This window comes from Lepisma saccharinum, chromosome 3 (assembly GCF_977018435.1).
Source record: "Lepisma saccharinum chromosome 3, izLepSacc3.1, whole genome shotgun sequence".
NCBI classification, from domain to species: Eukaryota; Metazoa; Arthropoda; class Insecta; order Zygentoma; family Lepismatidae; genus Lepisma; species Lepisma saccharinum.
The window spans coordinates 36,132,833-36,158,132 of record NC_139231.1 but is presented as its reverse complement, the minus strand read 5'-3'; the positions used below and the strand labels follow the sequence as shown (position 1 = coordinate 36,158,132).

The 25,300-nt window shown below is 38.0% G+C and overlaps 1 protein-coding gene across 1 annotated transcript in view; it reads right to left on the bottom strand.

The window, feature by feature from the left end:
* The window catches only part of Idh3a (isocitrate dehydrogenase [NAD] subunit alpha, mitochondrial), a 90,909-nt gene extending 66,116 nt beyond the window's left edge, over positions 1-24,793 (bottom strand). The window contains exons 1-4 of the mRNA XM_083118436.1: positions 24,663-24,793; positions 17,549-17,674; positions 15,525-15,697; positions 9,493-9,756 (exon numbers count right to left, since the gene is read on the bottom strand). Coding sequence (XP_082974562.1) covers positions 9,493-9,756; positions 15,525-15,697; positions 17,549-17,674; positions 24,663-24,701 — 602 coding nt within the window. The 5' untranslated portion in view covers positions 24,702-24,793. The remainder of the gene's footprint in view (positions 1-9,492; positions 9,757-15,524; positions 15,698-17,548; positions 17,675-24,662) is intronic.
* Positions 24,794-25,300: the final 507 nt, after the last annotated feature.

Genomic DNA, 25,300 nt, shown 5'->3' with positions numbered 1-25,300 from the left:
CACAGTAGTCGCCGCACTGAGCCACCGCTGGTGGAACATTGCTTCTAATGGGGCCTTCATAAGGCGCTGCTGACCGGCCAAGCCGCCAGTCTCTGTGTTTCAACAATCGGCACACTTCTGTCGGTGTATGTATTGTTCATGCAAAATGCGTATGTAGTAATATGTACATATTTTTGTTTAATAAACTGTACCACATACTATATATTCCTACTAAAGTTGCCTTTGTACGTTACTTTGTAATACTTAAAGAGATGCCTGTTTTTATGAATAAATTTACTGTACAGTACTTCTTTTTGGCAAATAAACATGTACAGTTCGATTATCCGAACAAACCAGTTTTCCGAACACCCATGTCCCCCAATTACTTCGGATAATCGACGCTCTACTGTATGTCCAAGTGTATGCCCCCCTCTAACCATTCATTATACAAGCTACACATTCTTTGCAGGGGAGCCATTTCTGCGGATTTTGTACGGATGCGGGAAATTGCAAAGAGAACAAGTAAAACAATACTCCCATAAGCTTAATGCTAACTCCCCCCTCCTCCTACAACCATCCAAGCGCACAGACCTCTTTCTCCAGCTCGACACAGGTAAAGGTCGGTGGTGGAGGAGCAGTTTCAGGTTGTCGCATCTGTCTGGACATAGAAACTGTTCCTAGTGCTCTTAAGGTACGTGTCATCAGCATTATAAATACTGCAATGATATGTTCACACCTATGCAAGGAAGCAAGAGAAGGCAAGTGCAAAATCCACCTGCAGGAGATAGTGCAAACACTTCCATGTGTGTGCAACTTTTCCCCTTCCTAAACAGGGAGACATATGCAACCATCATGCATGTATAATTTTTTTACTGTTCATGTTGTCTCACTGGAATTCAATGAGGTTCACTGAGTACAGTGTTTTTTCTTGTTTCCGGTAATGGCAGAGAGGTCTAACAATAAAGACATTAAATACATCAATTATTATTGCCAGTTTCTGTGTTTAGCTCCACAAAGACCAGATGATACAAAGTGATTTCCTTCAGTTTCTCACGCAAGTACAATGTGGAGGCAACAAAAAGCAGCCCTCAACATAATGAAAAGCAATATATATTTAGTATTAGGAATAAAACATCCAATTTTGAGCATTTAATAACAGGAATTGGCTTGAAACAAACTGTACTCCTCCACACATATTAAAAATGAGTATATTTGCCATCACTGTTCGTCAATTACAAATAAAAAAAATATACTAATACCAAAAAAGGACCAAAAATAATTAAATTATTCCTTCTCAACTACAGGATTATTCATTTCTTTTATTGTTTCTTGATATATGAAATGGATAACAGAATTGTGTGTACAACAGTACTCCAGCTGATTGGTTTCCAAAATCAACATCCTGTGAACTGAGTGTGCACATTCCCTGAGGGAACGAAGAGAAAGAGGCCTGCATGTTCAGAGGTTAAGTTGCAGGTGTTCACTTGCATGTATATTGAATGCACAAATGCCAAGAACAGATGCATGGCATCCAGATGCAAGAAACACAGATTTGACGGCTGCTTAAAAGACTAACACCAAGACCTGTATCTTAAATAACAGTCTGAATTTACGAATCCAACTGGGTTTTCCATCGCAGTGAGAAAGGTATAAGCAGCTAGATGAAATGGTTTAAAGTTTTTAAACCACACATACTGCTTATTCTATTCCCACTCTCTAATGAAAAACCAAGGTGGATTTAAAAAATTTGGACCATTATTTAAGGTATGCACCTTGAATAGTCTCCTACACTAATTGTAACAGAAGATCAAGTTAAGTGTCTAACATGCAAGTAAGGTACAGAAGGCACAATTCTTGCAATGGTGTTAACCCTGAAGGCTTTATGATGCAATTTCCCCTGAAGTGAGAACAAAGGCAGGGTCTCACCAGTGTTGTGCTGGTAATACTGTTGTCATGCAATTAAAGGGTTCCAGGTTTGATCCCTCAAGGGAGGAATATTGTTCCATGGTTGACATTCCATGTTTAAAGTGTACATCCAGTCTCAATTGTTGTCATTGTGATAAAAATCCAAGCCCTGATTAAAACTATTCTACACTTTAAATAGCTACAATGTTAAAATAGCAGTATTGAACCAAATTGTAGAGAACTATCCTCTAATTTATATTCATTATACTAACTATGCAGAATATATTAATGTCAATAGCATACATAATTCTATATTGTGTTAAATCCAGGTGGCAATTACACTATTTTCCTTTTAAACCAAGAGCCACATGATGGCTCAGCTTTTTTTATAAGGATATCTGGTTTAATTTCTGGAACGAACATGTATCATATCAACATTCATCCTCATCCTTATGATTAACGAATGAATCTAAAAGTGATTTAACCCATTAATGTCGAAACAGCATTTCAAGTATTTTTTCAAAATCTTTTTTTGAAATGTCACAGTTTAGGTCCAAATAAGGTACAGTCAACTCTCGATTCAACGACCTTTCACAGTTCCCGGGAAAAGGGTCGTTATTTCGAAGGGGTCGTTATTGGAATTTGCACCAATTTTCAGCTTAAAGGGAGCTCAAACGGACACTAAGATGCCTAGGAGATGGTAACACCATTTATCCTGGTAGTTATACAACCTGTTATGCACAGGATGCGTGTTGTGAGAAGGAAAATAGAACATTAAAATTTTTAAAAAAAAGAGAATTTAAAATAATGTTACTTTGTTTCAATTGTGCACAGTCGTTGCTTTTCCAGGAAATTCTTACAATTCTAGTGCATGAGAAATCCGTTTCCACTGAGACCTATGGAAAGGTAAACAATCTCTCGCTTATTGCAAGTGAAACTCCAAGAATCTTGACACCAGTCAGACTGGTGCCAGCAAAAGTCGGGAGATAATCGGGCAGAATGAATGTTGGATTTTATACGGGTTTACTGGAGCATTGTCTGTTACAAGATTAACTGGTAAGATTAGATCTCTCGGGAGAAACAACACAACCTCTCTAGGTACCAGACAAAAAAAATTAAGGCAGGGCTGTAATTTTCGCTCTGGTTCGGCTGTGTAAAATACATCGTAAAAAAAAAGTCACTTTTCTTTGCTTCAACCAACTTCATTCACCCTCCTTCCCCATTCAAGGGAGCAGTCCAAACAACTTCCTTGACTTGCATTGTAACCCAGCGTGAAAAAGGAAATGCGCAACTTGCGATCTATTTTCACCCAATGCGTATTGTAGGACAGGTCATTAAACAACGTGGCAGTTGATAATCATTCGGGTTTGGAATTGAATTTCACTTTAAACTGTATATTTAGTCCCGATTAGCCCATCAGCATAAAATGAACTGAAAACAAGCTTTATGAAACTGCGCATTTTCACATATCAAAATGGTAGATCGTTATTTACTCTCACGTTAATTGACGATTTAATGTTGGATTTAGGAGTATTCTCGATGTCAAACACCCACCCCTCCAAATGCTTTCCCCTTGAATAATGTCTTTTTAATCGGTCTCAGCGACCATTCCTACATTGAACACACTTTTATTTTTTTCACATGAATGGTTCTGAAGAAAAGTAAATTAAATTTACAGTTTTGCTTATCAGAAGGCGCAGAACATGAAGTTATTTTAACTCTTGTTTCGCTTTCTGGAGATCGAATTTCGTTATCTTCAATCAAAACAGCTTTGCGAGATTCAAAACAATAACTTTTTTCTTCGCGCTGGATGAGTCATCGCTGTTATCGGCAAGCAAGGGCTTTGCAGACGCTAGACAAAACACTGGCGCCAGCTGCATCGTAAAAACAAGGAGACCGGCTGGAAGTTCGAGCAACAGGTGGCGGAAGAGAAAAGTCCCAGCATTTTAAAGATAACGCAACTGTCGAAGACGAAACTTTTAACAGCAGTGTAAAGAAGAAAGAAATGACCCTTACTTTACGTTTTACCACGCAACAGACAATAATACGGGCAATATTTCCTATGCAGACAACAGCATTAAAAAAAATATATAATAAATAAATTTAAAAAACAACTGAATTCTGCAATTCTCAACATTGCCGTGCACACCAGTGGCGGAGAATGAACTGGGGAAAGGGTAGAGGGTCACCTTTTTTTTTACTTGTTCCATGGTTTTTGTTCGTTTTCAAGAATATATCCAGAACTGGTTACCCCATTTTAGACGTCAAAGGAAAGGAAGAGGGGTGGGTCCTTTTCCACCCTCGCCTGTAATCAGCCCGCATCAGAAAGAAAATCGTGGCTGAAACAATTTGCATCGCCCCCCCCCCCCCCTACGTTTGCTGACAGGAAAAGAGGGAGAAATCAGTCAGCCAACGGAACACTTTTTTGGCAGATATTACGACATCGACACAATTAGGAAAACGTATGAAGTGGAAAACAGAAGCAGGAGTTATGATGCACGTAAGAGCGAAGTAAACATTTGTGGAAACCTGGATGACAACGCATTAAGCGGGTTGACGATCTTTAGTTCACCTATGTGGTTTTAATTATATCTAACAGTTTCGCTTTTTTATGAAGTGTTGCAGGGAACAAAGAACACGTTTTGAATGAAAGCAGTTACCGGAAGTTGTCGGCTACAAGGCCGAGAGTTGCTCACTCACGGGAACCTGCTGAACTCTAGGTCAGAGCTGGACAGATGGGCCAGACTTCCAGGCGCCACACATCTGTATTTTCAAACATTCCTGCGATATCTTATCTCTCAAGGTGGTGTATTTATCGATGATAGAGCTTGACCTTGCCATACACATTGGCAAAGACTGCAAGTCCAGCAGTCATTTCGGGCTGCTCCCACCCTTCCCCGCGAGTTTTCAGCAGCTCTTAGGACAAGGAAACAAGTCAAGTCGATTTAAAATAACATCCAAGCACATTCGATCTTCTCTTCTCACTTATCCAAGAGCAAGCGTGACAAAACAAGCCTGGTGCGTTGGGTAGCGGCAGTCGGGTGTGGGGTAACATTGGTGCACTTGAGGGAGGGGAGGGCAGAGGTCAAGTGCTATTGGATATCACTCAAGCATGGTGTGGTGGTGTCTATTTTTAGTTCAGACATAATTGTGAGCGGTAGAGCGCTCGTAAAGGGAATGAGTGGAGGAAAAAACAATGCATTTTTCGGCCGATTTCCTTCAATTTTTCAACTTTTTTTTTTCAAATTTTTCTATCTTTTTCTAAATTTTTCACGGTTCCCGGGAAAAGGGTCGTTACTTCGAGAGGGTCGTTATACCCGGGGTCGTAGAATCGAGAGTTGACTGTATTTTTTTTTGGTTAAAACTCATTTTATTTGCCTTCGTTACAGACTGGCAGATTTTCCTGCCACCAGGCATTTAAGATAACAATTTCAACTACTTTTTAACTTTCTTTATGATTATTTTGTTTTTTATTTAGTTACTTAACAACAATTTTTAATACATTGGTATCTACAGCATAACCTATTTATATGGAATATATAGAAAAAACGTACAATAGTTCCAAAAATGTGTTCTAAATCAATTTCTAAAAAGTTAAATATTTCAGCACATAATTCAAGTGGAAGCAGAATTTTCAATCAATCTCTTGAACATCAGTTAATTGCTGCATAATGCGTCCCAAGCCTTGATACACAATTACCACAATTGCATGTAGTATGTCCTGAACATTTCTTACATCTTGAATTAGGTATATTGCTCTTCACAATTCAATGTTCAGCGTTATCATATTAGAGTGCATGCTGTAGCGCTTTTCTCAAAAATGGTGATCTGGTAACTCTTCTTGCTACTCCCAACTGCTTCATGAGTAGGTCTTACTTTGTAGTAACATTGGTTCATTTTCATATTATGAGCAAAATGGAGGTGGCACTTTATGTGATCAAATATATCCAGTCTCATGGTACCAGATATCATTTCATTGTGTATATCTAATGCATCACTCCAATGCATATGGCAGTTTGGTAACCTACAATACTCAGAAACAAAAAAAAGTATTCTAATGGATTAGATAATTTTTTTTTTGTTATTGGCTCAGTACGTCGATTTTTCTGAATTGCATAACTTTAACTTTGAGTTTGTGCCACAATAATATCAACAAAATGTACTGATAACATCAATTGGATGAAATCCATTGATGGTCCAAGTGTACTTGCATAATCCACAGCAGTTGGAGAGAACGAGGGATGAAAATTTTGTACTTTGTTTTCAACATGCCTCTCATGCCTTTCAAAATGGACAATGTCCATTTTTTTCTTCTTTGCATTTGTGCTTTTCAGGTTGTGAATCTCCATTAGCAGGATTCTTCAAACTCCCTGAGTATCTCTGGGACAGTACATCTCCTTTTGTTTGGAGAATTCTCCTTGGCAGGTGTTCCGGTAGTTCTTCTGTTTAGTGTTTTATCCGAGTCAACGTCTGCATCTGCTTCAGGGTCTTCAACTGGCTGCGTAAGAACAATACTACAGCCATTCCAGTGGCATACCCATGATTTTAGAAAGGGGGGGAATAAGTATACATTTTTTAACAATCAGCCCTCATCTTGCCATCATTTCCTGCTTTCGAAATCCTTTATTTAGGAATACTGGGCCAAAGGAGGGGTTATGGCACCCACCAACCCCCCTTCCTTAAGCACGCCACTGAGTCATTTGTCTCCTCATCGGAGTCTTCCGTCAGCAGGTCATAAATGTCATTGAGAGAGAACCTGTAAGAACAAGTAGGAAGTGTAACTTGTCTTTGTACATATTATTGTTTATATACTTTCATGCAATATAATGGAATAATAGTAATATTATAATAATAAAAGTTTAACATTACTATTGAATCATTGTGGTTTTGAGGACAAAGATGCAAACTGTAAACAGCGATTAAAAGTCAGAATTTTTGGGACTGCGGAAAATGATTTATTTGTACTGTACATTTACCTTTGTGTTAAACAAATATCTACTGCAATACAAAGGAAAGGAAAATGTGGCAGCAACAGATGTGAAGATAGGGAATGACCGAAGCAGTGGCAGCAATTGGGTTCCAAAACTGGGGGAAGGGGCAAGATGACAAAACTAGGGGGGCAAATACAGTAAATTCTCCTATGTAGATAAGGTTTAGCATAGTGCAGGGGCAAAAGTGGCGAAAAATGAAGGGGCAACTCTCCCCCCTCACCCCCCCCCCCTGCCTAATCGCTGCCACTGGACTGAAGCTAAATATCCCTTTACATGATAATGTTAAATATTATTCTGTAAAGCACAAGTTTGTAGAAATGTGCAGTACAAAAAACATAACAAGAAAACAAGTATGACGCGTTTGCTGAATTGTTTGTGACTCAGATTTACAGCATCTAAATGCCTGGTGGCAATTTCCTGTCAAAGTAATTTGAAGTAATATTTTTGGGCACATTATATGCTACAATTACAAATCGCTTATTACAACGAAAAAAGAGACATTTCAAGATGAGAATTCATCTATTAGTTTACAAAAATATAGTAAAACATATTTGTACTTACCTTTTATTTGATGAGCTGCAAGCCATTTTTCTTCCTATTCTCGCAAGCACAAAATAATTCACTACCTGAGAATGCACTAAATAACGAAACTGCATCCGCATGGTCAACAAAGAAGGTTGCAGGTCTAAACATTAAAGCAGTTGCATTTTCAGTTCAATTAATCCATTTCTCTGGGAAGGGAAGTCACCGAAAATTTCTGGCAGGATTTCCTGCCATCAGCATTAATGGGTTAAAATAGGAAAAAAAATAGGAAACTTTAAAGTCATGCATGTTTAATTTGAGTTCGGGAATTTGCAAATTTTGAAATCTGCTTACGTCTACAAGAATACCGTATTTACTCATGTATAATGTTCACTTTTTTCAGAAATTTTTGGCCCCAAAACCTCTGGTGCACATTATGCACGGAATAATTCGGATAGCCAACATGAAACCATACAGGGTCATTCCATGATTTTGTGACACTTGCATTGATTTTTCATGTTTACAGAACACTATCATGTTATATATCATTGTAAAGCTTAAATTCTGCAGTTTCTGAATATGGCAAAAGTATTCCATTTCAGATTGTGATACTAATGTGCAAAGTGGTTGAAATAAGTTCATCACAAAATGAAGGAAGTTTTGATTTTTATGTTACTTTGGATGAAAGAAAATATAAGGAAAAATAAAATAATTAAAATATATTACTGGCCAAATAATATGACATATATGGAGTGTATAAATGCCTTAACCTTTTGAGTCCCAAGGCCATTTTCACATGTACCCCCTTGGTCCCGAGCCGATTTTGAGCAAAATGTCGAGTTTCAATTAAATGAGTGTAGATCGGAGGCTAATTGCCTTAGAGAGATGAGTGATATACCGTTGTACGCGGAATGGACCAGAGATTCAGACTATATAAAATTTATGCATATTTGGCGTACATATGGAGGTTGGAAAGGGGGGAAATCCCCTGAAAAATTCTTTTTTTTTAAAAAAAAATGGGATTTCTCCCCCCTGCAAAAAAGGATATGAAAAGTTCAAAATGTACATAGAAATTATCGCTGGCATGTAAGAAATAGAAAAATATTTGTATCATTGTCGTATGACCAATGTAACGTGAGTTGTATCCCTGAAACAAAAGGCTTGAACGCCACTGTCTCAAGATTCGGAATTGAGCGAAATGCAGAGTTTCACTATAGCTCAGAAACCAAATGCCCAAGAGATATGAAAGATATACCGTTGTACGCAGAATGAATCACAGAGTCAGATGATATATAATTTTTACACATTCAGCGTACATATGGAGGGGGAACACTTGTGCTCAAAAACAAAGGTTTCCTTCAGAGTGCCTCGAAATTCCATTCTCACAACGCAGATTCAACAACCAGCCTTCCCCCCCCCCCCCCCACCTTGTTGCGCCTGCACGGAAAACTTTCATTTTGACATCGGATACTGATAAACAGGCTTCCTTCGAATGCAGTTACCAGGTGGGAGTGAAAAGCATTGCTTTAGGACAACAAAGCCAGTTTTAATTTGTTGGCAAAAATTTTCCCTTGAAAAGAGACGCAAAAGAGAATGACATGGTTTCATGTTGGCTATCCGAATTATTCCGTGCATAATGTGCACCACAGGTTTTTGGGCCAAAAATTTTCAATAAATCTTATAAAACTAGAATATAAAACTTATTAGAAGGTAAAACTCTAGTATAATCTGTACCGGTTTAAATATCGGATTATACTCGAGTTCCCAAGCGTCTCGATCGAGATGCTGTGTTAAGGTCGTAGTTTTTACGTTATAATTGTAAAGCTTAAATTCTGCAGTTTCTGAATATGGCAAAAATAATAATAATAAATAACAATTTTATCTGGACTATAGTGGAAACTTCTTGTTGGGAAACAAATCACTCTACTGATGTCCCACAAACATTTCGTTCCTAGCATTCAACCACAATAAATGGAAATGAGGATTATAAGTATGTGTCAGGTTACAGCATCAAAGCATGTCTAATCCTAATATTTAATGAATTAGATGGAGTACAGTTCTAAAGTAATCAAAATAAACCTTTACATGTACTTACATTATATTTGCTTTATGCACAGCTGTTACTTTAGATCTTTCATTTTGCTTGGCATATATAAAGGCAAATTCAGCTACCCGCCTTGATGCATCCTCTGTTATCAACTTAATACTCTGCACGACGCCCTCCACAATCTCATGTTCAATGCCTGAGTACTCTCCTTCAGTATTCTCTCGTATTGTCACAAGGTCCACTCCTTCGTATGGGGTTTTGTATCCTTCAAGTGATCGGCATGGTCTGATGTTGGCATACAAGTCAAATTCTCTGGAGAGAATGGAAAAACATTAGTACAGGTTGTTTGTTTCAGCAATAGGAAATACAATATACTAGAGTACCCAGTGAAAGGATAAGATGTTGCCTACATATAAAATTATAAGATTTATACAAGGACTATATTTCTAGTGACTGGCTTTAACTCGAAGTGCAAATAAATAGAAATGGGTCATATTACTTAGTAATCTAATTGGTATCACTCAATCTAAGCATATTTGGTGTACCCATATTATTAGTAAAATTTCCAATAAATTTACCCATCCGATATTTCTATAAATACTCTGCTATATGGTGCAAAACACTATTTTTTTTAATGAATACTGAAAGTATACAGGGGAATCACAGCTTTACACTTTTCTGGTTTATAAATTTTTCTTTTCTCTCCCCAATGAAGAAATGTTTTGTTTTTTAATGGAGTATACACTTCCCATATTACAAATATTTAGCCTCTATGTCCCTAAAAATGAATAATGGATATCTCCTGTAATTCATATATTTTGGTTTTGTAAAGTAAATGTCTCAGCAGTTCTTTTTCTAAGGGAAAACCAGGGAAGTAAACTGTTACATTAATTAATTAAAGAATTGATTGAACCGTTCAAATTCTTTCCGTAACATTCACAATTTCATATCAAATTATTGGTATCAGTAAATTCCATATTGATATTTGGCAAAAAAATTCATTTTAGCCCATTCCTCAAGTATGTGTGTAATTTCATTTGTATGGGACATATTGAAGGAATGGTGTCTACCTTCCAAACATTGATGTGGTTATCACTTGTTCACTGTCAATAATGAATATTTTAAATTTTATTATTCCTAAGGCCCAGTCAGGAGATATAACTAGCATTGTTATGGAATTACTGATTGAAATACCTACAGTTTATGTATTTGAAAGACAATTTTGCACATACCAATCGATTTTTGTCAATGTTTCTGTTGCCTGCCAGTAAGGTATGTAAATTTTATGATTTCCTGCACTTCAATAATTCCTTAACAAACACGAAATTTCTCATAAGTGTATAACTGTCATGCAATTATGGAATGAATATACCAGTACAGTAAAAAATAAACCGAACATTTACAGTAACATTTCAGGGTTCCCACATAAACTCTAACTGCATTTTCCCTGAGTTTTCCAGAACCAGCACATTTTCTCCAGAGAACTCAATATCCAGTATATTACTATTCTAAATATATTTTACAATGGCCTATGGTACATCTGTTTTATCAGTAATATTACCAATCTGATATATTTATAAACAATCTGTAATTTAGTGCCAATTTTCTGCCATCTCATTTATTTATTTTATAAATAATAACATATAATTAATGTCATGGTCTTCGCAAAGTAAATGCCTAAATAGGTAGTTCCTTTTCAAAGGCAAAACCCACCACAATCACTCAGTTATATACATTAATTAAGGAGGTGAATGAACCATTCATTAAACATTCAAGGAGCACTTGAAATTTAATATCAGATCAGTAGTACTTTATCAGTATCAGAACACATTAAAGAATAAAATTATATCTTTATGCACTTAATTAAGGAGTACGGTTATTTTTGGGAACTTTCACACTTCTTTACAGCACACAAAACAACAACATAAATTTAAAAACAGTCACAAACTTTGGGAGGTGGCTCATCACATGGTGTTCAAAGTCACTGCTAATTTACCTACAGAAGTGACAGAACATTTTGTCTTTAGCTTTCTTAATGGAATGGGGCAGTTACGTACAAAAACCACGGGGTTGTTTAGCAGCCTGTAAGATAGGGAAGTCAGTTGAAATTTTCAAGATTCTCTAGAAGCTTCAAATTTCCCAAGTGATTCAAGTATCGCACTGTCCAGCATTTCAGTGACACTGGAAAAGTGAAAGACGGGCCCAGCCAGGGACAGCCACGTACTATAAGGACTGTGCAACGGGAAAAATCAGTGTACGAAAGCATCAGGTCTGTGAACTGAACAGTGACCTAGGACTGAAAGCTTACAAACAACATACAGACCACTTTCTAGCCTCAGAAAGCAATAAAGGCAAAGTGCCTACTGGGAAATGGGGCATTATGATAGCATCACTGAGCTCCTTTTCTGCAAGAAAGGGGTAAACACATCAGCCCAAGTGTACCAGGAGACAGTCCTGGAGACAATGGTGAAGGATCTAGGCAATATTATTCCATTGCCAGTAGTAGTTTTCATCAGGATTGTGCACCAGCTCATACACTCATCAGTGGCTTGAGACAAATGTGCTTAACTTTATTTCCCCTTTTGATGGATTACCTGGCAGTGGAGACCTCAGCTCTCTGGACAAGAAATTGTGGTCTGTACTTCAAGACATGATTTCCAAGAAGATATAATGCAGTATTGCCACTTTGGACCACTATCTCGTGAAGGCAGTGGAAGATTTCCTCCTCGATACCGACATAATGCAATTGATGAGTGGCCACAGAGACTTAGGTCCTATGTGCAGGTCAAAGGCATCATTTTGTGCTTTGTGTACACAATATATCCACGTAACACATATCCATAGGATATATCATCTTAAAAGTATCTTCTGTTATTTCATTCAGAGCTTTGAGATATTTATATGGTAGACTGGGTGTGTATATGTAGAATACTTTTGGCAAACAAAAGATTTTACAGGGTGTCTACCAAAATTATCATCATCTTTCGCCGTTTCCTGCCTCTGGATGGGTTGGCATAGAAGTCAAGCCTCTCCATTTTTTTCCTGGTCTTCCAATCTTGTTCTCTTCTCCTAACACTCTCTGCTCTTTACACAGACATCTTGGTCTCCCCTTTGGCCTTATTCCCACTCCTTGTGCATTGTAAGCTCTTACTGGTAGTCTTTCTGCATCCATCCTCTTCATGTGTCCTACCCATCTCATCTGTGCCCGATCTATCCTGTCCTGAAGCTTCACCACACCCACTGTCTGTCCGATCTCCTCATTCCTTATTCTATCTCTTCTAGTCTTCTCCAATAATATACTCCTTAAAAATTTCATTTCCACTGCCTGCATCTTTCTTTTGTCTTTCTCTGTCATTGTCCAAGTTTCTGCTCCGTATGTAATTATTGGCACATAGTATGTGTTATACGTATATTAACTTCTTGCATTTCATAGGTACATCCCTGTTCCATATTAATCTTCGAACACTTTGATATAGTCCATCACACATTTGTCCTCTTCTCTTTACCTCCTCATCTATTCTTCCACTTCTCTCAATTATGCTTCCTAGATATTAGCATTTCGCTCTTTTCTGCTTTGAATTTCATTCCTGCTCTTCTGGTTTCCTCATTCCAACTATCAAGCTGTCTCTGTACTACTTCTGCCCTGTTTCACCATATTACTTCCCTGTTTCACCATATTACTAAGTCATCAGCGAACAATAGGGCCTTCATCTCCTCCTCTCCTTCTTCCCCATCTCTTCATTAATTGCATCCATTGTAATTATGAAGAATGGTGGGGAAAGAGCACTTCCCTGTTTTAGTTCATTACTTATACTGAACCATTCCATTCTTTCCACTGGTGTCTTCACACAGTTCTGGTTTTTCTGCCAAAATAACAAATCCAAAATTCTTGCCCTCTTTTTCTTTATTCTTAACATTTATTTAATTGCCCCCTACTTAGGTATAGTTGGAAATTAAGAAAATAGATATTTTTATTCAATAAAAAACTCCTGCCCCAAGGCCGGTTACAATGAAAACTGAAGCTGTATCTTAAGAATAGATTTAGACTTGCTTTAATTATTAATGCATGTAAAAATTACTCTTAAGAAATAATGTGAACAAATCTTAACCACAACTCAATACAATTTTAGATTTCCAAATATTCAATTTTATTGAATCACAGTACAGGCATATAACAATGTAAGTTTACTATACTGTAAAAAATAGCAAATTTCTTGACCTAAAGCATAATTTCTTGACCGGTAGACACCCTGTTATAATATCAATTAATCTATGATGCAAAATAAACACATATCTAAAGCCTACATCTTCAAAATAGTTCTTATAAAGCAAGTTAGTGAAGTTGTAATTATTATTAGTACAAGAGCAAGCATATTTTAGTTCTTCAGATGTGCCTCATTGGGACTCAATGATAATTAGATGATTTTCTCTGAGATTTCCCTGACTTTTTACTTTTCTTCAAATTCCATGAGAATTCCAGGTTTTCCCAGGTGTGTGGGAACCCTGCATTTATTGCACACACAATACACCCTTTTACAGAACACCACCCTCAAAGTCATGATCTTGGGCAGTGGCACACTTCTGCCAGCGTTCATACCACTTATCAAAACAGCACTGGAGGCCATCTTTGGTCACCTCCTTCAGAGCATGCATTGCATACATCTTGACTTTGTCAGATGAAGCAAATCTCCACCCTTTGAGTAACTATTTCATCTTCGGAAAGAGGTAGTAATAAGCTGGGGCCAGATCTGGGGAATATGGAGGCTGTAGAAGGATAGGAATGTTGTGCTTTGCAAAATATTCGTTCACCTTGAGAGACCGGTGTGCGGGGGCATTGTTGCGGTAGAGGAGCCAGTTCTTGCTTTGCCATAAATGAGGCCTTTCCTGACGTACTGCATCTTGAAGATGACTAAGAATAGCAACATACGTATCCCAATTGACGGTTCGACCTTCAGAAATGAATTCGAAATGCACCAATTCCTGGATATTGAAGAAAACTTCCAGTGCAACCTTTCCCTTGGCTCTGTCTGCACAAAATATTTTTAGTCGGGGTGAGCAGGATGATTTCCATGTCGATGACTGCCGTTTGGATTGTTGATCGTTCAGGAAACACCATGTCCCATCACCTGTAATTACTCTGTTCAAAAGATCTGGATCCTGGTCCACCTGTCAATCATTTCTCCACTGAGTTGTGCACGCTTCTCCAGTTGCTCATTGGTTAACTGCTTGGGAACAACGTGCTCAAACACACACGTTGCATCTGCAAATAATTTGTGAGGATAGTGTGAACTGATCCATGAGAGAGTCCTGTCACGTCATCTATCGATTGTCTGCGGTTTTGACGGACCTCTTCCTAAATTCTGGCAATCATATCTTCCGCTTGCTGATCTGGGTCTTCCTGGATGTGGAATATCTACAGTGGACATGCGACCACTTGTGAATCGTTGTGCCATTCGTGAACTTGGGTCTGCTACATAGCTTCCTCCCCGTACACTTGGTATAGCAGAGTAACGGTTTCCGTAAATATCTTACCCAGCTTAACACGAAATTTGATGTTCACTCGCTGCTCTTGAAGCATCTTCTTACCACCTCGACAAACTGCTGTATCAGCACCAAATAGCCTTCCCCGTAATATGTTTACCTTGAGAGCTGCACGAACGAACTGTCTGCTACACACGTCATACCACACCAGCTAACCCTCTGTGCAGCTGCAGGCCAGTCATTGCAGATACAACACTGTGGTGGTATGTGGTATTTTTTACTGAACTGGTACTATAAATAGCACCAATGATAAAATAAACACTTAACACTACCCAAAATACAACTTTTAAATAAAGCATTGATCTACTTCAATTACTGTCAATAGGATATCCAATGCAGGATGTTTGCTGAGACATTATGCTACCACAAAACCAAGAGTAACCACTATACTGTAAATGAATAGAAACATTAAGGTGCATTTTTAGTTTCTTAGTTTTTCTCCAAGACTACATGAAATTTTGTATTCTGGTCGCGAGACGAATAGAAGCACATGGCACTAAGTGATAGAATATGGTGCCTATAATTTTGGCCTGACTTACTTTCTTATAGCTAAATTCAGTGACCGGAAGCCCTTGCCAATGGGAGTTGTCAGAGGACTCTTCAATCCAACTTTATGTTTGTTCACAGAGTCCAAGACAGCCTGTGGCAAGCCCATTGTGCCATCTGGTCGTTTGATGGGGGTGACGTCCACTGGATCCCAGTCTATGGGAACCTACGAGAGAATAATGACATGATTTGAAATTTCAAGTTATGTAATTACCTACAGCACACAAACAAAATTACACTCATATATAAAGGTAAAGTCACCTTATATTTATTTATTACACCCTGTCATGAAGGCATATTGAGGTGATGTATTCATTATATCAGCCATTTGTGAAAGTGATGTGGTAAGCAATATGCTCTGGATGCCTTTACTGCCCAAGAAAGTGTCCATTTATCAGAGGCTGGACGAACCAGGGAAATTCCTAACCTTTGTGTCACCCACCACAGGAATCGAACCTGGGCCTCCAGTATAACAATCAGATGCCCTGCCACCTAGACCATCACAGCTCCACACTCCATATACGGAGGAGAAAAGAAAATTGGCATGAGTTAATACCTCAGAGTTGTGGAAACTGAAATACTACCTTTTGTTATGGCAAATAGAATGCAGGGTCATGCCACACAATTTACAATACAGTTTCTAATTGGAACTATGCCATATCAGTGTTTTACTCTTAAAATATTCCTAATTTCACATAATATTATTATTTAAGAACAAATTCCATTGCTCCCCACACCATGGTTGCCAAAATAATGGAAAGTAAGGTAGGCACTTTGCTTAGTTTTCAGGATATTTAGAAACTATGGTGTTACACTCCATTCGATACAAATAGCACTGGTATTACTCGATATTGATACAACAGTAATGTATCGACATCGATGATATATAAAATATATGTATGCATAGAACAATAGAGTACCTAGCAATAAAAGAATATATCAGAACGTGATTTGTCCATGTTGTTGATTTTACAGGAGAGCACATTATTTCCCTGTTTGCATGGTCATGAGCATGTTCTTTTCCTGTCTACACAATCAAAACCTCTTTGTAATAGATGGAAAAAGCATGTTCTATTCGTGTACAGTTCATAGGTAGAAGGACACTTCATGGAGCTATCTAATAGCACCTTTACTTCAATTTGATTAACAATGGACAAAGCACGATCTTTCCCTGTGGTCTTCATATACAATATTTACACATTTTATGAGATCACTTGATGCATTTTACACACTGTCACAGGAAATCAATGTTACTTTACACTATAATCAATATTAGCCCAGTCTAGTTTGCTGCACTATTGACACCAGGTGTAATGCAGGTACATCCTGGTGTCAGGCTGGTGCAAGGAAATTACATTCAGCCAAGTAAACACTGTACACAAGAAAAGTGGTGTTCAAGTTCAGAAGATTCAACCTGTCTACTGCTTGAAACATTCATTTGATTGGTTAACATGTACCATGTGACCCTTCACCACACTGTACACCACCCCAGAATATAATAGCCCCGTCTAGTTCGCTGCACTTTTGACAATCGGTGTAGTGCAGGTGGATTCCAGTGTCAGGGCGGTGCAAGAAAATGACGTTCAACCAAGTAGACTGAAAGCCGTGTTCAAGTTCAGAAGATTCAACAAATGCCTGTCTGCTGCTTTAAACGTTCATTTGATTAGTTACCACTCACCACTTGACCATACACCACACATACATCAACCCAGAATGTAGTGCAAACAGTGCAGACACCAAATACACTACTTGACTGCAAATACTAGACAACTCAGTGTTGCACCGTGTAACAAACTAGATGCTTCGGTGCAAAGAGTCAAAAAGTGCAGTGACTAGATGGGTCTAATGAAAACTGTTTAGACAACTAATGCACTACATGACACGAAATCAACAAAGTAGATGACTCAGTGTTGCACTTTGTAACCAACTAGACACGTGAGTGTAAAGAGAGTCAAAACATGTAGCAAACCAGACTGGGCAGGGAGGGCTATTATAATAATACAGAAAGAAAACCAACCTTTCCAGCGGCGAATATTTTTTGAACTGCTGCTGCAATTTCAGGACCAATTCCATCACCTGGAATAAGTGTCACAGTTTTGACCTGACTGCTATATGACCTTGTCAATGGTACGGTGTTGAAAAGCTGAAAGGAGGAAATGATCTTTCACATCTTATATATGCACACACACACACACATACACATTGTGTATATGTAAAGAAAAAGAGAAGAGCCGATAAATGCAAAATCACAGTTTAAAACTAGACTGCAATATTTAGGTGTCATTCGGGGACCAAGGGATAATATGCTCACACTTAGTACTTAATGCATTTCAATAGCTTAACATCAGATACAAAAAACCTACCATTATTTTTAAGGCCACACAACAAGGAATAAAAATTAATACAATCTTACTTCATTTAACAGAATCCTTTCCTTTCCCACAAACATTTCTTGCAAGGTAAAACCTTTTGATCCTGCACAGTAGCCATGCGTGCAGTCTAAGGTGTCATGCTTCGGGCTCCGGCTACAGGATGCATGCAGGTTTGTCTGTCCTGAGATTTCGGCCTGTGTATGGGACCGGTGGACACCCACCATCGTGAGGAAATTGGGGAGTTACGAATGAGTAGCGTAACCAGGTCATGAAAACTTGTAACAAAGACTGGGGGTTTGTCGTGCTGACCACACATCATCCCGTAACTGGTTGGATGACCTCCCACCTCGGGTGAGTAAGCGAGTAGAATATGGTGGGAGTGAGGCCAGCAGTCTGTAGGTAGACCCTCAATGGGCTGTTGTGTCATAACACCATTAAGCCTTGTTTCCATGATATGAAACACTCAATATGCTGACCAAGGAAGTAATTTATTACATTAAAAAACAAACTAAACGTAACGTTTCAACCTTCTAACAAGGTCTTCTTCAGACTCTGCACCAAGTACAAATGTAACAAGGTACAGAAACACACAAGAGAAACAGGACATGACACAGAGTGGGATGAGGATAAGCAGATAGGAAGGGAGAAGAGAATACTAGTGAGAAAATGGAAGGAGGCCAAGGAAATAAAGAAAGATGAAGAAGAGACAATGAACTGGAATGGGAGACTGAAGATAACAAATAATGGAAAAAGATGTTAGAAAGAGTGGAAAGGACAAGAGAGAAAGAGAAGGAAGAAGAATGAAGGAAAAAGACCGTGAGATAAAGAGACCAACCACATTCTAGATGGAAGTAAATATGTTTAGTCTTTTAGGTGAAAGTACAGTTGACAAGGGGAAGCCACCTGCTAGAATGTTCCAGAACAACTTTCTAATAGTCTGGAGTGGAGTAATGTTTGTGTGTGTATATATATCATCCTGTTTTTGTACCTTGTTACATTTGTACTTGGTGCAGAGTCTGAAGAAGACCTTGCTAAAAGGTTGAAACGTTACATTTAGTTTATGTTTTATAATAAAATAAATTACTGCCTTGGTCAGCATATTGAGTGTTTCACATGTTATGTAATGTTTAAAACCTTTTGATCAGTCTAACAATTCACAGACATGTCAAAACATCCCAAGCTAAGTGTCTTGCATACAAATTTAGGCTAAGGCATTGTTTGTGTTAGTCCTCTTGTGATTTCGTACAGTATTTGTTTACTCATACTTGCAATTCATCATTAAACTATCACTTAGTGCATTTGCCTTCTTTAGCTTCCATTGCATTAGACTTTTATGAACATTTCCAGTAGCAAACAACCTTAGGGGGGTGATTTCAGTTGCTATATGGAACACCAGTGCAGCCGAATCCTTATATAGCAAAGGCAAAAGGGGAAAGAGAAGAAGAACAACAACAACTCTGCGTGAAAACACTATCTCCAATGCTACCCAAAGAGCTGAGCTGACTACAGTTTTATAATGACTGAAAACAGTTGAACTGCACCAGAAGTAGAAGGCTTGTAGCAGATAGCAATACTAATCTGCATGATAAAAAAGATGAATAGTATTTGCTGATTATAAATGCATTATTATTAAAAGAACTGATGAAAATCGATCTAAATTCCTTGCACATAAAACTTCAAAGCAATTAAATTTCACAATTTGTATTATGTATCAATAAGGCTAACGGTTGACATCCTTGGGTTAAAATAAAAATCATTTAGGGCAGGCTTTTCAATGTCTGGTCAACTTTTTGGTCAGCACACCACCAGTTAGAGTTCACCTCCACTCTTAACAAACATTGTGTTTTTCAATGCAAAAATAACCAGAGGTTTGCTGACCTTAGGTTGGGCATGGAACAACTGTATGTTGGTAATGTTGATGCAAGGAATTCGATCCCACTGCCATCTAGATTTCTAAATTCAAATCAAATTTTGCCTGTTATGTAAAGGGCACTTGTGGTTGTTGAAAATCATTGTTTACATTGCAAATACAGAACCTAACGTGCAAGTATTGTATTGCCACAAAAATAAGGCAAAAACAATTACTACACATTTGGCTTTTGTCATAAACCACATGGACTTCACAAAACACAAAATAGTAAAATGTAGTACAAATAAAGTATTCTTTCCTATAGATACATCAGATGGAAATAATTACTATCTAGCCCATGTAATTAGGAAAATGTGTTGAGCTTTTGCACATATATTTTAACTAGAAGTTAATACTCTGTTTTGTACAAATTTTTTCCCGGGAAAAATTAACATCACAGAGAAATTAAATATTTTTATTGAACATTCATATTTTATAGGCAACTTTTACACCATAACTTTACCCGACGATATAATAACAATTTTTAATTCATATTTTAGAATCGCACAAAACACAACATAGAATCAATGTCAAAATCGTGGTAAATGAAAAAAAAAACAACTTCAGCAGAAGGACTCGAACTCACAACAACACGCGCTCCAAGCTACCACCCTCATCCACTACACCAACTTGCCACCTCCCAATTTCCTTCCTTGCCCTCGTCATACGTCAGAGATGTCTACAGCACATGGTCACAAATTAAAGTTTGGCGACCATTTGTTTAGTTTTGCCTGTTACTGCGCACTTCATTTTGAATTATTTCTCGTTCAATGTGCGTGAGAACTGTCTGGTGAAGATCTACCTTCCAATGAGGCAGCCATGTTTGTTCGGAAACTACCAGTCTTCTCGCTGACCTTCAGATGAAGCACGGATCAAGTTCAGTCCACTTAACCTCCAGTTGACCACTGATGAAAAACCCAAAAATTGCAGTAACCTCTAGTTATTTGCCAAACTTTAATCTCGCATTGAAAAATCGGCCCTTATAGTAACAAGAATTACCTGCACTAAACTGTAGTTCTGTAGGAACACCATGTTTTAATCTTACCCTTTTACATGTAAAACTACAACTATTTTATATTTCCTCTGGATACCTAGTTTTATAATATTGGTACTAGTTTACTATTGTTCGGATAGATTCCTTCATTTTTACAAAAGAAACTACTTACCGTAATAAGTTCCTGTAGGATTGTCTAACATCGGAAAGGTGTTTTGTGTGATGTGGGAATGTATGATAGGGGAAATTCATGTTGTTTGTTGAAAATTAATTCTCCGATGGACTCCGGCCAATTTCTAACATGCCTTTAACAGGGACTCTATAGAGTAAGCTGGGTAGCTGGAGAGGAGCGGAGGCGCACAATTATGTAGGAAGGTGTATGCAACATATTGTGTCTCAGGCAAGCGAAAAGACTTTGGGTAAAAAGTACTCGTAATGTGAAAAATTGCAATTACTTTGATCAAAAAAACATCTAATACACCTTAAGGAATGTTCCGCGAAGCAGATACGTAAGTACGAATGTCAAAAATTGACGAAACGAAGAATTTATAGGTGTCCGAAGGATAGTAAATTTTTACCGAAAAGCAGACCGCATCAGGGTTTAAGAAAACCAGTTTTTTTATAAAAAAAAAGTTTTTCGGGTTTAATTGGATTTTTTCGAGCTTTTATAAATAAAATGTAAATACATGTAATACAATTCACATTTGTAATTGCCGCTCAACCTACCCACTGCACTTCTCCGCCCGGCACACCAACCAGCAGACCACAACAAACTGCTAAACCATAGTAATGTTTATTTTTTATCCTTTATTCTCTTATGATTTCCTGGTTACCTCTGTGGATACCAAGTTTGTATGTTTGAATTGATATTAACAGATGATGTATCATTACGATATAAGATACATTACGACTTTTGTCAGAAGCATTAAGAGATCAGTTGCAGGTGTGTACTATTATCTTCAGTCACAAGCATAATAAAATAGCGATAGTATACATATACATACTATTCCCCGATAGTAGATCGAAAGGAACTAACTTCAGATCTGGGTTTGCCAAACGTAACCTAACGTTACATGAAATTTTCGGTTATATCTTAAGTTACAGACGTGACCGGGAAATTCTAATGTCAGATTCGTGTTCAGGAGGCCTCATGTATAAAGTGTACAACAAATTGGGGAACACTCCCGTCATCTTCAATTAAGCCATTTATACCTCACAACCTTCTACACGTTATTTTGAAAGTTCGGTAAATATGCGATATCGCCCGAACGGATTTCTTCAAATTTACAGGAGAAACTACTTACTGAAATCAGTTTCTGTAGCATTGTCGAAGTTCTTCGAGGTATTTTCTTTCGCGGAAACTGAAAACTTCACCATAGAATGCTGCAGAACAAGAAATAATCACTTTTTATGTAAGGAACTTGCATTTTCTGACATTATGCCGTTGTTTCCATTATGTACCTGCATATGGCGCGAGCGTCAAAAGTCACGCTGTCTCGCCAGTGTTTCCAAACGTGCCTTTTCCTTACGAGAATTTATTTTTAACTATGCTTACCTAACCCAACCCAGCCAGAAATGGTCTGTGGGGCTATCGTGAATGTTTTTGGGGCTATAGTGAATGGTTTTTGGGGCTATCCGTCAATGGTTTGTGGGGCTATCATGAATGTTTTTTGGGGGCTATCCGTCAATGGTTTGTGATGACATAATGAACACGAAAGTAGGTATCTTTCGGTGAAGAAGGTTGAAACACTGCATACCCACTCCAAATCGAGAAAACACAAGCACAACGCCTGATGATCCGTGACGAGTGCATGCCATATTGTCTGTTACCCAAGCGGAACAAGGAATACAAATAATGACTCGTAATATGAAAAGTTGACACTATTTTATGGAAAAAGGCATAACTTCACCTTAAGAATTAACGAAATAAACGAGTGAGAGGTATTCGGGCAATATCGCATATTTACCGAAAGTTCCACACGAGTGTGCCAAATTTTAACTGCAGAATCGTGATTAGGAGCCCTAAATTAGTGTGTATGCGAAATATGGACGAAATTGGAGAAGGGTCAAGTATTGTAAAATCATACGTAATTAACATATATTATTGTGGCTGAAATGAAATTATGGTAACATTATCGTATGAGGGAAACGGATTCCTTCAAAATATCAATTGCATAAATCAACAAAACACTCTCAGAACGCCCCCAAACCAGTACACTATCATGGCCATAATGTGTTACAGATTCGGGTAACGGATTCCTTCAAATTTACAGGAGAAAGTACTTACGGAAATCATTTTCTTTAGCATTGTGGAAGTTCCTGAATGTAGATTTGATCCATTTTAATGTGAATGCGTGTTGTTTTCTGCGAAAATCTCTGTACGACACGCTGTTTCTGCTCCCGCCATTTGCTTTCTGCACGAGAGTGCAATGTTCCATGGGCTAGAGTCTAGTTTACGTCCTTCTTGCCTTTTGGTGGTAACCGATGGGAGTTAACAACACTGCATGCTCATCTTTGTGTCCGCGTTGTGAATGCATGTTAAAGAAGAACAGGTTCCAAAAACTTCTAGATAGTGTAAAATACGTTTATCCCCAGTGATAATTCAGTGCATCGTTCAAAACCGTGCTAGCAGACAGCCTGCGCTCCGGCATCTTTTAGGGTAGCAGACAGCCGGCGCTCCGGCATCTCTTAGGGTAAGTAAGTTTTTCTTTTTACACTTTCTGTTCACGATAGCCCCACTAACCATTCACGGGAACGAGGTATGCCTACGAGGTTAGGTTAGGCCTGTTAGGTTAGTTTCCATTAGCACTCATTTCACCCCTAAATATGTGCTTCATCATCAAAAAATGTTCAATGTGACGTATTAGCATAATTTCAAATCCGGGTACGAAAGTAGATATTTTCCGGTGAACGAAGTTGCAACACTGCATAAATCGACAAAACACTCTCAGAACGCCCCCTAAACCAGTACGCTATCACGGCCATAATGCGTTACAGATTTGAAACAACAAGTAACAGTAAGTACTCGTAAATAGAAGAAATAGATATTATCTTAGTTAGAAATGCATTATTTCACCTTAAGAAATGTTCCGCATTCGAAAATAACACGTTAGCAATGTAAAGAAGTCCGAAATATATGATTCGTAGGTGTTTCCCTCATATGATAGTAGTACCGTATATGTGTGAAAAATATAATTTTTTGTTCCAGGGGGTGCAGGCCTCCCCCTTTCCGGACGCCCACGTCTACGATACTTACAGTCGTTTGTCAATGGAAAATACAGTGTCCATGAGAACCGCGCATGCTTACGTAAGGTAATTTTTAAGGGTTTTTTCAACATAAATAAATAATTTTCGAAATCCAAACAGTGGTCCTTACTTTAAGGAAGGTTCAAATTTCGTGTTACAATAATTGCCAAAATTCTACTATAATTAGTCTTCCTGATAGGAGAATTTGAAAATAATCATAAAACAATCGGAACAGTTACCCAAGTTCAAACTGCAAAAATAAATTCATTTACATAGATGTAAATTAAAATAGTAATCCTACTGGATCTGCGTAAAGGGCTGCTGGATAGGAACAATGGTAAATGTCAATAACAAGAAAAAAAAAGTTTCTCGCTGTACTTCTTCAAGAATGTCCAGTATTTCTTCCATAATACCCTTCGTAAAGAAAACAGCTGTAGAAAGTATCAGCCTACCAAAAATGGAAATAATGGTTCCATTACTATTTGTTTACTGTTAGGTACGAAATTGTTATTACATCAGTTGTTATACTCCATATTTGTACACATTTGTCATGTGGGCGTATATATATATTTTAATAATCAGTTATCTGGATATTATTAACTTAACATACCACATTCCGGACGAGCCGCACAGCCATCTTCGTCGGCATAAGTACGGAGAAGTGTTGCCAAAGAATGTTGCACAGAAAATAGCCTACTCTGATACAAAATTATGTAACTCTCAATCGAATGCTACTTTCAGACGGAAAGGTTCATGTTCCTAATTGTACAATAATTAGTACAAAACAATTTATATGCATTATCAAGGGCCACTTCATCATAAGTACGTAAATGTGCACAACGAACATTTTTATTAAAAATCAAATCAATCCCCACGTTCAGGGGATGGGAAAAGTTCAAAATTGCCCGACACCACAGACAAATTGTGAAAATCTCGAATTTTACACACTATTCATACACCAAGCATCGCTTATTTGGCCGTCAAGTAGCTGAGCGCTCACGTTGCTTGCTGAGCAGCACACCATGATCACTGACGGACACTCCATATGCCCAGGGGTAGTTAGAGAACCCCCGGAAAATATGCGAACTAAAATCCACCCCCACTTGTTTCTGTCGCGGTGAACGGCAGCAGACGTGAATATGGGGGAAATTCTTCTTTTCCTCTGCTCTCAAATGGCACGCTGTTGCCACGATGCCTCAAAGCTGTTCTCTGACAGATGGAATTCTGGCGGGCCTGCCGCAAAACGCG